At 51.4% G+C, this 15,048-nt stretch overlaps 1 protein-coding gene across 6 annotated transcripts in view; it reads right to left on the bottom strand.

Annotated features, from left to right (window-relative positions):
• Positions 1-4,109: 4,109 nt before the first annotated feature.
• The window catches only part of RNF4 (ring finger protein 4), a 32,518-nt gene continuing 21,579 nt past the window's right edge, over positions 4,110-15,048 (bottom strand). For 2 of the 6 annotated variants that reach the window (XM_036260842.1, XM_036260850.1), the window contains exons 6-9: positions 7,857-7,866; positions 7,377-7,536; positions 6,780-6,828; positions 4,110-6,304 (exon numbers count right to left, since the gene is read on the bottom strand). In XM_036260842.1, coding sequence (XP_036116735.1) covers positions 6,155-6,304; positions 6,780-6,828; positions 7,377-7,536; positions 7,857-7,866 — 369 coding nt within the window. In that variant the 3' untranslated portion in view covers positions 4,110-6,154. The remainder of the gene's footprint in view (positions 6,305-6,779; positions 6,829-7,376; positions 7,537-7,856; positions 7,867-15,048) is intronic. The other 4 variants (XM_036260813.1, XM_036260822.1, XM_036260860.1 and 1 more) reach the window with 3 other exon arrangements.

The following is a 15,048-nucleotide window of genomic DNA, read 5'->3' as shown; positions in this document are numbered from 1 at the left end:
CAACTATAATACCCCCCAGCACTGATTTCATTATATCCCATACATTTTGGTATGTTGTGTTCTCATTTTCATTCTTCTCAAGGTATTTTCTAATTTCCTTTGTGATTTGTTCTTTGATACACTGGTTGTTTAAAAGAGTGTTAATTTCACCCTGGCCAGTTTGGCTAAGCAGTTAGAAATGTCGGCCCACAGACCAAAGACTCATAGGTTCAATTCCAGTCAAGGGCATGTACCTCACTTGCGGTTCATCCCCGGCCCTGGTTGGGGTCGTGTAGGAGGCAACCAATCAAATCGATGTGTCTCTCACATCGATGTTTCTCTCTCTTACTTTCTCCCTCCCTTCCTCCCTCCCTCCCACTCTGTCTGAAGATAAATGGAAAAATATCCTCAGGTAAGGATTAAAAATAATAATAAATAAATAAAATAAAAGTTGTTGCCCTGGCCGGTTTGGCTCAGCAGTTGGAGCGTTGGCCCGTGGACCAGAGAGTCCCGGGTTTGGTTCCTGCTAAGGGCATGTACCTCGGTTGCAGTTCGTCCCCCACCTGGTTGGGGTCACGTGGGTGGCAACCACTCGATGTGTCTCTCTCATGTCACTGTTTCTCTCTCTCTTCCTCCTGCTCTATCTGAAAAAATAAATGCAAAAATGTCCTTGGGTGAGGATTAAAACAAAAAAAAAATTTTTTTAGTTTTCTGCCTGTATTTTAGTTTTCCTGAGTGTTTATACCCTAAAACTCAGTTATTGCACACTTAAGTATATGCCCACCAGTCATGAGAGCAAAACTGCACCAAAGGAGACATATAGAATGTTCGCTTTTGGCTGAAAGAGTACACTGAAGCATATTCATCTGATGAAATACTACACAGCAAGAAAGATGAACAAACTACACAACAGGAATAACCCTCACAAATACTAAGCAGACAATAAATACAAGTTATATGATTCCACCTATTTAAAGTTAAAAAAACAGGCAAAACTAAATTGTGTAATCAAGGCTGCGTGTTCTTATAATGACACTCTAATTATAGTCAAAGGAGTAATTTGGGTAGAAGTCGTGTTAGTTCCCGTGGGGAGAAGGCAGAGCGTGCTGGCCAGGAGGCAGTCCAAGGCCTTGGCAGTCTTGTTCATCGTTGCAGCTGGTTTTCTCATGGACGCTGCTCCGTTCACGGTAATTCATGAAGCTGTACTTTCGAGAAAAGTCAGTGAGCTGTGCTTTTGCATGTGTGCACGCTTTACTTCATAGTATAAAAGACAGGTAAACATATTGGTCTTGCCCAGCCAGGGTGGCTTACTGGTTGAGCATCAACCCAGGCACCAAGAGGTCGCCGGTTCCCAGTTAGGCACATGCCCAGGTTGTGGGCCAGATCCCCAGCAGGGGGCATGCAGGAGGCGGCCAATCGATGTTCTCTCTCATCGATGTTTCTATCTCTCTCTCTCTCCCTTCCTCTCTAAAAATCAATAAAGAAAAAATATTTAAAAATATATATATACACATACAAATAAATCCATTGGCCTTGAGTTGGTAACATTAAACACCTCCTAAAAACAAAAGCAGATACTTTCTGGAGGAACCCACCTTCAGTCCAGGTCTCAAAGAATTTTCAGAGAGGTACCAACTTACTTGGACTCAAAGTAAGGGAGAAAAAGGTCACAGAACACTCAAAGAAGTCTGTCCTCATTAATGATGGCCAGGGCGATGAACAGGGCCACAGACTTGGGTACCAGACCAGACATGGACAGAATATGAAAATTTCTAACAAAACATTAAAAATAAAAGACAAAAATATATACCAGTGATAAAAGGATGCTGTAGGGATTAACTGTATTTTATGAAACAATTTATGTCAAAATTTTGTAAAGAGATGAAATGTATGAATTCCCAGAAACCTGTACCTTAACTGATTTTGAAAACTGTGAATAGCCCTGGCCAGTTAGGCTCAGCGGTTAGAGCGTCGGCCTGCGGTCCGGAGAGACCCGGGTTCAGTTCCCGCTAAGGGCATGTAATTCGGTTGCAGTTTGTCCCCGGCCCTGGTTGGTCGTGCGGGTGGCAGCCACTCGATGTGTCCCTTCACGTCGATGTTTCTCTCTCTCTCTCCTTCCTCTCTCTCCCTCCCACTCTATCTGTACAAAAAATGGAAAAATATCCTCGGGTGAGGAAAAAAAACAAAACAAAACAAAAAACTGTGAATAGTTCTCATTTTTTAAATAAATCAAATCAGTATTTTAAAATCTTTCCTTTATGAAAACAGCTCAGAAATTTTATTGCCAAGTTCTACTAAACATTTAAGGAACAAATAATTTTAATCCAGGGTATGGAGAGAACACTCCTTAGTCTCATTATAAGAAAATAGCCCTTACACTTTGAATCGAAACCCTGACAGTGTAAGAAAATGACATCAATATAACTCATAAACATGTATTTTTTGTTGTTGTTAATCTTCACCTGAGGATATTTTTTCCCATTGATTTTTAGAGCGAGTGGAAGGGATGGGGGAGGGGAACAGAGAGAGGGAAAGAGAGAAACATCTATGTGAGAGACACATTGATTGGTTGCTTCTAGCACTCACCCTGACCAGGGCAGGGGATCGAACCTGTAACCCAGGCACGTGCCCTTGACCAGGTATCAAACCTGTGTCCCTTCAGTGTGCAGGCCGACACTCTAACCACTGAGCACGCCAGCCAGGGCATAAACATGTATTTTTTTAAAAAAAGAAAACTAAACCAAGTATTTGCAAAACAAAGTAAGCAATTGACAGACAGACAAATACCGTGAACAAGTTGGATTCACCCAACATGCAAGGCTGATGTGTACTGACAAAAGTAACCTGTGGCACACTGCATTAACTGACTCAAGGGGAAATCCTGTCTCTCAACAGAAGTAGAAAAAGAACTGAGGTCAGAAGTCCCATCTGTGACCAAGCAGAAAAACAAAGCGCCACCTCCTGGTTAGAAAAGGACCCTCCCTTCCCTGACACTCATCCAAGAACCTCCTGTTAAACCAGTTTCTTGGTGAAAATGCTGAAACACAAAGACGCCCACCATTCCGGGGATCATGCCTTGGAGGCATCAGGAGTTCAGAAAGAGAAAGGGTAGGAATTCGAGAGGAAGGCCAGCTCATTGCAGGTGATGGTTGTGAATGTACCGAAGCCAACAGAACCTAGATTCTTACTAGTGTGAGAATTTGGCAAGGGCACTGGACACACACTATAAAACCCTACTTTATGGCAACAACAAAAACATAAGAAAGACACCATTTGTAAGTTAAAACAAAAAGGAAACCTAGAAAACTCTCTTCCTAGCCAGCCTTGGGGGCCCCTCGGTGCTGGCTTGGGGACCCACAGCTCCCTGCCTCTCGGGCTCACCTCCCACGGCCTTGCCTGGGACAGAGGCCTCATCTGGCTCCTGGGGCTGGACCAGGGTCAGGATCCTGCTGGCCTACATGGCCACCCAGGAGGTGTCGTCGATCACAGCTTCAGGACCTTCCCTCTCCATTCTGTACACAACTCTTTGGACCCCAAGCGTGGCTCAGCATCTTTCTGTTCTCATGGACCCCTGTGCCTCACCTTTGCCAGTTTTGACTTTCCTCTGGCCTGGGGGACTATGTCCCATGAGAAACGCACACCCAGGGCACCATGTAGCCGGGTTTCTTGACACCCGCCAGAGCCAGGTCCAGTACCAGGAGTGTGGCAAATGCTTATGACATTGAAACTGCATTTTGCCTGAACGTCTGTCAGGGGCCCCAGGAACCCAGCAGGCTGGCCTTTCAGCTCTGGGGACCCCTCAGTAGGCAGAGGCAAAGGGTGAGCTCTGCCGTCACTGACTCTGGGAGCCCTGGCTGTCTTCAGCCACCCTGGCACTGCTCAGCACGCACGCGCTCCTGGACACCACACCCACGTGGAGGGCAAGTTCTATGTCTGGGTGGCCAGGGTGGAGACCACTGGCGGAACTGAGCAGCAAACCCCGGCCTCACTTCTTGGCTGAAGTGCCTGCTTGCTTTAGGGAGTCCAGGGCTGGACTGCGGCCCTGACCCCAGAACACTCAGGAATGGCGTCGTGCCTGCTGGTGTCTGGGAGGGCAGCAGATAAGCAACTCCCTGCACACACACGCGAAGCACACGCCACATGAGGAGATGGAAATCACACACCTTGGGAAGGAGCGCTGATCCCAAGAAGCGAAGGATGCAAAGGAAGGTATCTGGTTCAAATTACTGGGTTTATTTCCATCTGTAACACTAGCAGAGGGTCCAAAACAGACTGACATCATGGATATGTAACAAAGAAAGATACGGACTATGTACATTGAGGAGGAGGAGGGTTTTTTCACATCAACCTTTCCTATTTTGTAATGTCTGACTAGAAGAAACTAAACATTTTTCTCCCAATTTAATATAGTATGCAGAAATACAACTTTCATGATCAATCATTAATCCTTAAACATAAAACGAAAGATTCTGGCTGCGTGGTCATCCTGGCTCCGGGAGTCTGGGTACTGTGGGAACGTAACAAAAGCGTGTTCCCGTTAAGCTCAGAAGAAACGTAACGGCAACCACGTCCGGCTGGAGGGCGGACACATGGCACACACCGCTGATGGAAACTGACGTCCTGCCCTCACTCCGAAGAGAAAAGCGTTCCTTTCATTCAAAGTAACTGGAGGTGAGCCAAACAGCTAAAAAGTCAGAATGAAGAATAAAACTTTTCACAGAAGAGGGACACTCCTTCAGCCCCATTTAAAGTGAACTGTGCCAAGTCCCGGCTCCTTCAGAGGGAACTGAAGGCCAGTTATTGCTGCGAAGCCAGAGGTCCCTCCCCAGAGAAGATGCTGCACGCGCAGAGGCTGTTGTCTGGCTCGAGGCCTGTGAGGAGGGGTGCGGAGGTGGAGGCAGGCTGGCACCGCGGGCCTCCCCACGGCCACCCCCAAGCCGTGTGTCAGGGGAAGCTCAGCCGCCTGGAGGACCCGAGGCTCTCACACGCCTGAAGAGAGGAGCAGAGGGTGTTATCTGGGCCCATTGGCAAGGAGAGGCCACGGAACTTTGCCAACCAAAATCTACAGAGCAGTCAAAAGCCCAAAGGATCAAAGTCCAAATGGCCAAAAGAACAGCTTCTGAAACGAATGTCGGTTGGTGGGGTGGGTGAGAAGGCCAAGGCAGGACCCAGCCCGCCAGGTGGACCGAGCTGAGACACAGGGCGGCTGCGGCTGCGGCTGCGGCTGGGCAACAGCACGGACATGGGCTATAAGGCCACGAATACTGCACCGCCCTCCAGCATCCATGCTTGCGGAGACCTTGGGCAGCGGGAACTGAGGACCGGAGGGCACGTGGTGAGCACAGGGTGGACTGCTATCAGAAGAGCAGGCACCCACCACAGGCTAGCCTGCTCACTATTGCGGCCCGCGCCAGGTGGAGGACGAGGGCCTGGTCAGGCCCTGTGGACAGGTGGCGACAGGGCAGGCGGGCAGGCAGGGGCCACAGGCGCAAGGGCCTGACAGGCATGGCCAGCGCTGCATCTGCAGGGCTGCGAGGAGGCAGGCGGGCTTCATTGCACGTTTCATCCTTAGGGCCTGGGCTGATGGCCCTGCTGACTCCCCATCTGCAGAAAGCCCTGCATGTCACTGCTAAGGTGTTGGTGGGGTCAGTCACCTCTGACTCTCGGGAAGAAGAGTCCAGTGATCCTTCTGGGGCTGTGCCTGGCTTGGTCACTGTGGCAGGCAGGGGCTTGGGACGAGGTAACATGCCCATGAGAGCTGGGTGGACCAGCTCAAGCTCTGACCAGGGCCAGCTCCAGACAACATCGCCAGGAGGAAGCTGGGCAAACTTTTCAAAGGGGACAACTTCTTGGCAAATGTGCAGGTTCCGGAAAGAGGCTGGAACCCTGATTCTCAACTCCAAGGCGCTCAGCTCTCCTGCTCTGGAACCAGGCCCGGAGGAGCGGGGTGCAGACCCCAGCCCGCAGGGCTCTGGCTCCAGCTCTGCAGCATCGAACTGGAGGCAACGAGAGGTCTCAGAAGGGCTGGAAACAAAAGAGCAGTTTACGTATCAGGCCTTGGCTTTAAAGTCTTTCTGAGCTCAGGAAACTGGAGGCAGATAACCCACAGAAGGCGGCATGAAGAGCCCACTGCGCTGCTGCTGTCCGTCCCTTCTCCTGGGCAGCTCTCAACCCGTCAAATGTAAATGGGGTGGTAACGTTTGTGGCTCATTTTCTTCCTGCAGGTCGGGCAAGTGTTGGCGTTCTTGAGGGAATCTCGGAGGCACTGGCTGCAGAAGACGTGGCCACACTCTGTAGAAACAATGACACGTCCGTTCTGCACGATCTAGAAGACAAAAAGGAGCAGCCTTCACGTGTGCCTGCCCAGAGAAGCAGCAGGCCCGGGATCCCACTCACACCACCCGTCAGGTGCAGGACAAAGGTGTGCAGAACTGAGGACCTGCACAGCCAGGATCCCAGCGGTGGCTGCTCAAAGGGGACCCAGGCCCCAGAACCCGCCAGCCTAGAACGGACAGGGCTGCTGTGTGGGCACAGGTGGGGCAGTGCTGCAGGCTCGGAGCCAGAGAGCAGGGGACCGTGTGCCTAGGCAGGACAGGGAGCACACAGGGCGGACTCAGTTGCACAGGAAGACGGGGGCTAAGGCGGAAGGCTGCAGGCCCCAAAGCCGGCACACCGTCCCTCCACACACAGATGTGCGACAAGCCCTGTGCCAGTCCAGGCGGGACAGAAGGAAGGTCCTCTCGTCTCTCACTGACGCCGTGTGGAAGCAGAACAAGGGAGTCACAGCTGGGTGTGCTTACCTCTGAGTACCCATCCATGCAGATCGGACAGCTGACCGTCCCGGAGGGCCTAGAACACAGGGCTCGTGTCAGTGCGAGGCTCACCCAGACACCCACTCTCGTGCTAGCGGCTTCAGCTGTGCGGCCATCCCCTCCAAGAGCCCCTCCACCTGCCTTAGCACAGGACCCAGGGCTCACAGGAAGGCCGGCTACTCCGAAGGGGAAGACCAGAGGGCACAGACCACCTGCATCACTGTGTCCTTCTCACCCCAGCCTCTGCCCCTTCAGCCCCGCCGTGTGGGGCGGGACCTGCACCTGCACCCCCAGCCTGCTGGTGCCTGGCGCCCCGTGGTCACGGTGGGGACAGCTGAGCCCTGTCCTGGATCGGCCTCGCCTGCACACAGCCACCAGGCAGATGCTGCGACAAGCCCTCCCTGGGGCGCGGGCTCAGAGCACTGGCTGAGGCCTAGTGTTTCCCACACTCTGCCCACCCTCCCCCGGGAAATGGAGAGGGCAGAGGACTCCACTTCAGGGCCGAGGAGTCCCGCACGGCCAGAGCTTCCTGGTGAGGCAGCCTGTCCCCAGGACGGCAGTAGCAGGTGGTGGGCGTGCAGGTACCTGAGGCCTGGAGCTGTCTCTTCCCTGGCGTTTCTGGGAGTGTGTGTGGTCACGTACACGTCTCTGTCCCTGGACAGCTCCTCCTCATCACTGCTCACCACACAGCTGTCACTGTGGTCCTGGCGCTGCCTCCTCGCATTCCTCCTCGGCCGCCTCCTTTCTAAGACACGAGCCTGCACTCAGGAGCAGGGCCTCCAGCCCACCACCCTCCTTCTTGCCATGGACAGGCCATTCCCAGACTGCAGAGAAATCGCTGCCACGCCCAGCCACACCCGGGAGGTCCTGTCCAGCCCTGAGGAGGCCACCCTCCTGTCTTGCCAGGAGAAGCCCAGCGCTAAGGGTGCGTCTCCTCTACCAGCACAGGACCAACCGGCCATTCTGAGCCCAGCACCATCTCAGATGTCCTTTCGCCTGGCCTTCTGGCACCCCACCCCATGTTAGCTGTCCATCCCAAACCCAACAGAAAAGGAAACCACTCACCATCAACGATCTTTTACAAAGGAGAAAAAAAGAAAAAGAAAGACACAATCAGTTTGACATAAAACACGTATCTTTCAAATGCATAAATGATAAAGTTAAGCATTTATTTCAAATACAAAGCCTCCCCACCCCCCATGGTGTGGGTAGGGCTCTGCCTCCCTGAAGCTGCTGCCGAAGATCTGTGGGAGCTGCTGGCCACAAGGCCCAATGAAGTCACTTTGCCCTCTGGGAGCCAATTTCCTTTTCTAAGAACAGAGCCAAACCAGTGCCCACTGCTCTCCGTGCTGCTGTGAGGACTAAGGGAGACCAGGCCTCGGCCACAGGGCACCAGGGACACGGATGGGGTGCCCTGCTCCAGGACCAGCTCCATGCTCGCCAACAAGAATCTGACACCACGTGGCCTACACCAAGGATGGGGCCTTCAGTGGGAGGAGGGTGGGTAATGCTTAATACATTGTTAAAAAAAATTAACTAAGCAACAAAAGCAAGCAGGCGTGCAGGGATGGTAGAGCAGCACCCCCAGGACCAGACTGGACACCTCCAGAAACATGACCCTGAGCTCAACAAGCCCGCCTGTGACTAAGGACTTCCACCCAGACCCGTCCTGCACCAGGTTCCACCAAGGACAGCTTGCTGAGTTCCCAGCCACGTGTCTACGGGACCGCAGCAGACACCCACTTGTCACGGGTGACCTCCTTCGGGACATCCCTGCTGCCCTGTCCTCACCGACCCTGGCTGACAGCTCCCACGCTGGGTCAAGGCCGAAATGGCAAAGTTGATCCTGGAGACCTGCTCCTCCAGCCTTTGCACGTGGAACGCCTGCTCCCACAAATAAAATCCACTTCTGCTTCAGAACTGGAGTGGCCTCAGGGTGCCAGCCTGAACCCTGACGGGCACAAACAGCCATCCCAGGGAGCAGCAGCAGGAAGCCCACACAAAGGGCTACTGAAGGCACCCTGCCCCCAGGAGGCTGCAGAGTGATGACGAAACTGGGAGATAGTCAACCTCACCATTGGGGCCACATTTACTGGGAGCCAAGCTGGCTGGCAGAGGTGCTATCCCCGTGAAGTCTAGAAGGGGAGCAGGAGGTCTGCTGTGGACAGGATGGCCCAGCCTCCAGAGCCCAGATGGAGCACACGCAGGGCGGGTGCATGGGGAAGGGTGCACAGGCACGGGCCCCACAGACCTGGCACACACCAGGGCGGGCGCATGGGGAAGGGTGCGCAGGCACGGGCCCCACAGACCTGGCACACAGCAGGGACGGTGCATGGGGAAGGGTGCACAGGCACCGGCCCCACAGACCTGGCACACACCAGGGCGGGCGCATGGGGAAGGGTGTGCAGGCACGGGCCCCACAGACCTGGCACACAGCAGGGGCGGCGCATGGGGAAGGGTGTGCAGGCACCGGCCCCACAGACCTGGCACACAGCAGGGGCGGCGCATGGGGAAGGGTGCGCAGGCACGGGCCCCACAGACCTGGCACACACCAGGGCGGGTGCATGGGGAAGGGTGCGCAGGCACCGGCCCCACAGACCTGGCACACAGCAGGGGCGGTGCATGGGGAAGGGTGCGCAGGCACGGGCCCCACAGACCTGGCACACAGCAGGGGCGGTGCATGGGGAAGGGTGCGCAGGCACCGGCCCCACAGACCTGGCACACAGCAGGGGCGGTGCATGGGGAAGGGTGCGCAGGCACGGGCCCCACAGACCTGGCACACAGCAGGGGCGGTGCATGGGGAAGGGTGCGCAGGCACCAACCCCACAGACCTGGCACACAGCAGGCGCTGTGCACGCAGCCACCAGAGAGCCTCCCCCAAAGGGAGGGCTGACGTGCCATCTTCAACAGCACAGCTGACAGGAGGGCAGAAAAGAATGGCGTCCCAACCTGGCCTCATTGCCATGCCCTCACCCCTCCAGCAGCGGCTGAAGCACATCACGCACAATGCCTGTGGTGTCACTGCAGTGCGCTGTGTTGTCCCTCCCCCGCTGCAGCCGGGCAGGGGGCACAGTACTCGCCTGGCAGGAGACAGGCCGAGGAAGCGCCCGGGGCTTCAGAAACGCGGACTGCAGGAGCACACCGATGGACGGGGACAGCGCAAGCTGCGGAGCCTCTCTGGCCGAGGCCTTTAGGGAACAAGCACCACACACCCGAACCCCAGCCATTCGCAGGCACCTGGCCTGAACAGCAGCCAGAGCTGGGCCAGAGGGTCAGATCAGCAGCCTGGCTTCTCCCTCGGCTAGACTAGACCACAGGCCAGAGTTCAGGGACGACAAAAACACCTGGAGAACAAACAAGCGGTAGGCACCTGGTGCTGTCTGCTTTCACACCGGGGCGCAGGACCCAGGCAGGTCACCCTTTGAGCTTCTGAAGCACAGGTGAGTCTCAGATCCCCTGCAAGTGCTGACACCCTTCTCTAAGTGGACACGTGCCCGGCATCCCAGGTACTCGCAGGGCTGCAGCAATATCCTGGGATGAAGGACAGGACAGAGCCGAGTGGCAGGAACCACTGCGGGCCTCTGCACCAGCTGACCCCAGCAGTAAGGATGCTCGCTCCCCAGCCCAGGGCTCAGAGAGCCACTTGCTTCAGATGACCTTGTTCCACTGGGAAACAGCCACGCCCAACAAGGAGCGTGCCCACCGAAGGCTGCTCTTCTAACCTAGCAGTCACACCCCCTGCAATGGCACCACCAGCAGACCGGCAAGGACTAGTCAGGACGTCCACGTCTGCGCACTGCATCTTCCCCGGCGCCCGGCTACACGGGCGAGCTCTTCTTGCATCTATGACCACGCTGGTTCACTCACTCTCACGGTCACTGTGTGCCCCTTGTGCCTGTTACACTCCCCGACGGAGACGCACAGGCTCTGGCCCTGCCTGCAGGAGCCCCGGTGAAGGGACCCTTTCAATGGTCTGTCGGTGAGCAGCAGGCGGGCAGCACAAACAGCACAGTTCATCCACGCCCATAGGAAACAGACCAGATCAAGATTCCGGGAAACGAAACTGGCTTTAAATAAACAATCTTTTGAAACTCAAAGAGGGAACACAGTCCAAGCAAATGCCATTTTCATTTTTAATAACTTCCTGTGAAAGACGCAAGTTCCGTAAGAGGAAGCAGCGTCTTCCCAGCCTCGCACTACTGCCCCACTCAGCCAGCCAGACATAAGCTCACTGCACGCGCCGGGGAGCAGGGAAACACACAACGGTTTCCAATAAGTGCAGGCCATCATTCCTACCCATCTCCCCACGAAAACAACAAACAAGACGAGACATTTTAAAATAAAAAAGTATCAAGAAAAAGGTATTAGAGCAAAAGTAAAGGGAATACAATAATCTAGATGAGGAGGGAAAAAAAGAAAGCACAGAAAAGCGTACTTTTGAAAGCCTCACAGGGAAACAAAGCCCACAGGAGCGTGGGGCAGGTCACCTGGTGCGGGCCACCCCTTGCAGGCAGGTGCCCAGTGACCTCAGCCAATGGCAAAGGACTGACAGGCAGAATGTCTTTTCTGACTAATAATATAAAGAATGAGTAATAAAAATAATTAAAATAAAAAAAAGGAATCCCTAAATGTTTGGGAGTTAAAAAATGCAAACGTAATAAATACACTGAATTGAATGTAAAATACCAATAACAAAATTTGTAGAATAGAGCTAAAGAAAATATAATCTTAAATGCATTTATTGGAAAAGAAACCATCAAAATTAAGTTAGAAAAACAGCAAAATAAACTCAAACAAACAAACAAAAAAATCAATAAATAAAAACAAACTTACAAGAGAAAGTGTCCATAAAGCTAAAAGTTGGTTCCTGAAAGATCTAATAAAGTTCTGGTGATACTAATCTAAAAAGACAGAAAACAAAAATAGCCAGTATCAGAAATGAAAAAGGAGACATCACTACAGATCCCATAGAACATAAGACATGAATAAAATTTTTGCCAATAAAAGTAAAAATTTGAGCCCGGCCAGTGTGGCTCAGTGGATTAAGCGTCATCCCATGGACTAAGAGGTCGCAGTTTGATTCCTGACAGGGTACATACCCGGGTTGCAGGCTTGATCCCCAGTGTGGGAAGGGGGCGGGGTGCATACACATGGGAGGCAGCCAATCAATGTTTCCCTCTCACAGTAATGTTTCTCTCTCTCTCTCAAACAAATTTTTTTTCGAGCCCTGGCTGATTTGCAGTGAGAGCATCGGCCCATGGACCAAAGAGTCTCAGGTTCTATTTCCGGTCAGGGCACATACCTCAGTTGCAGGTTCAATTCCCGGCCCTGGTCAGGGTCATGCGACAGGCAGCCAGTCGATGTGTCTCTCACATCGATGTTTCTGTCTCTCTCCCTCCTTCCTACTCCATCTAAAAAAAATCAATGGAAAAATATCCTCGGGTGAGGATTTAAAAAAAGGTAAAAATTTGAGATGAAATTGACAAATTCCTAAAAAACTATAATTATTAAAACTTTGGGTCAGGTACCATCACTATAGAGTCCTACCAAACATTCAGGAAAGAAATAATTCCAATAGGGCAAAATCATCTGCAGAACAGACAAAAGGGAGACTCTACTCACTTTATATAGATACCAATATCCTGATACCAAAACTCTATAAGCAACGTATATGAAAAAAAAATTACAGACCAACCAATAGTATTCATAAAAATAAATGCAAAGCCCTGGCCGGTTTGGCTCAGTGGTTAGAGCGTCAGCCTGCGGTCCGGAGAGACCCTGGTTCGGTTCCCGCTAAGGGCATGTACCTCGGTTGCAGTTTGTGCCCCAGCCCTGGTTGGGTCATGCGGGTGGCGGCCACTCGATGTGTCCCTTTCACGTCGATGTTTCTCTCACTCTCTCTCTCTCCCTCCCACTCTATCTGAGCAGGAATGGAAAAATGTTCTCAGGTAAGGATTAAAAAAAAAAAGCAAAAATAAAACAGATAAAATACTAGCAAACTGAATCCCGCAATATATGAAAAGATAATGTCAATGTTAAATTTGCTTGAGACTAGAAACCAATTCAATTCTCCACTTCAATACATGAAGGGGAATCATCATTAGACGTTGAATCCCTAGATGAAACCTGCAATCTGATAAAGGGTGTAAACAGACAGACAGACACCCTACAGCTCCGAGGTCTATTAATGGTGAGACTTTGAAAGGATTCTTTCAGATTTGGAGACAAGAATGTCACCATTTTCATTCAGATCGAAAAAAAAGGGAACTTTAAAACACCGTTTTCTGCTCTGGTTGGTGTGGCTCAGTTGGTTGGAGCACTGTCCCGTGTACTGAAAGGTTTTGGTTCAATTCCAGGTCAGGGCACAAAACAAAGACAGCCAATCAATATTCTCTTCTACATCGATGTCTTTCTCCCTTCCCCACTTTCTACAATCAGTAAGGATGTCCTTGGGTGCGGATAAAAACAAGAAAACACTACTTTCAACAGCAAACTAAAATAGTATGTACAAAGGAATAAATCTAAAAAGACTTGCAAAACCACCACAGGGAACATTATCAAACTTTAAAGAGAGGTATTCAAAGACCCCCATCTAGAACCATACACAAGTCAATTCATGTGACTATAAACCTAAATGTGAAAGTCAAAACAGTAAAACTTTTAGAACATATTTTTACAATGAGATTTTCCCAAAAACAAAAAAAAAACCAACAACCCACAGATAAATCCAACTACGTTAAAATTAAAAACCTCTGTATATAAGCCAAAAAAGGAAAGACAAGTCTCTCTCTGAGTAGAAGGTACAAAATATAACATATGGTAAGCTCATATTTAGAACTTATTTTAAAATTCCTTAAAAAAAAAAAAAAAAAGAACAAGGAAGAAAACCAAGTGGAAAAATGAGTAGGAAAAAACTCACTGTTAAATAAAAAGACAAAAGGGATGCTATATTCTAGTTCAATTTCCTTAGCCATTTTATTTTATGTATAAAAAAATGTTTAAATACATTTTTATTTATTTCAGAGAGAGGAAGGGAGAGAGAGAAACATCGATGAGAGAGAAATATCGATCAGCTGCCTCCTGCATGCCCCCGACTGGGGATTGACCCCACAACCCAGGCATGTGCCCTGACCAGAAATCGAACCAGTGACCTTAGTGCAAGGAACAATGCCCAATCCACTGAGCCACTCCGGCTGGGCTCTTCAGCTATTTTTAAAGTTCTATACACAATTTGTAAAAGAGAACACCTTACATATAATTCAAAGGCATTTCACCAAAGAGGAAAATGAACCACCGATAAACACGAAAGGTGTTCAATCCCAACAGTAACCAGGAAAACAAACCACCATGGAACACCACTTGGCATCCGTCAGATGGGCTCAAAGCCAAAGGTTAGGGTAACAAGAACCTCTACACCAGCGTGCACACAGTGGTGCAACCTCTTTGGGAAACAGGCCTTAATCTCATAAAAATCAAAGACACACACATCCTGGGACCCAGCAGTCATACAGAAGGCAACTGGTCAATGTTTCCCCCCACCCCTTCCTCTCTCTAGTCATGTCCTCGGGTGAGGATTTAAAGAAAAGCATTGAGAAAATGCAAAGCAGACTGTGCACGATCTCACTGCATATCAGGGCACTTTCCATCTCTCACCAGTGGGCTGTGGACGCCCTGGGAGGTGGAAAGGGAGCCTGTTTCGGGTTTCCGGAGCCTCCCTGGATCTGGCATGCAGGGGCTAGGCTTCAAACAGCCAGTCCCTAGGACAGCCCAATGTGGGCCCAGCAGCAGCAGGGGCCAGTCACTGTCGCCTGAAGGGCAGGGAGTGGGGTCTTGCGAACAGAACCCTGGCTCTCCTCCAGGGCCCCAGCACACCGAGCACTAGATGGAATAAGAACCCAGCACCATTTTTTTTTTAATTAATTTTTTTTCCTTTATTGATTTTAGAGGGACAGGAGTGAGAGGGAGAGAGAGAGAAACATCGATGAGAGAGAACACCAACTGGCCACCTCCTGCATGCCCTTCCCTGGGGATTTGGCCCACAACCTGGGCATGTGTCCTGACCAAGAATCGAACCAGCAACCTCCTGGTTCATAGGTCAATGCTCAAACCACTGAGCCACACTGGCAGGGCAGAACCTGGCATCATTTTAAGTGTCAACCAGCAAGGAGGCTGCAGGCTTCAGCCACAGGGCACCACAGGGATGAGCAGGCGAACTGTGACACCAGACCTTGGGACATGGGCCACGCCCACTCCAACG

Source organism: Molossus molossus, unplaced genomic scaffold (genome assembly GCF_014108415.1).
Source record: "Molossus molossus isolate mMolMol1 unplaced genomic scaffold, mMolMol1.p scaffold_m16_p_1, whole genome shotgun sequence".
Classification (NCBI taxonomy): domain Eukaryota; kingdom Metazoa; phylum Chordata; class Mammalia; order Chiroptera; family Molossidae; genus Molossus; species Molossus molossus.
The sequence above is the reverse complement of the archived record's forward strand: the minus strand, read 5'-3'. Positions and strand labels throughout refer to the sequence as shown.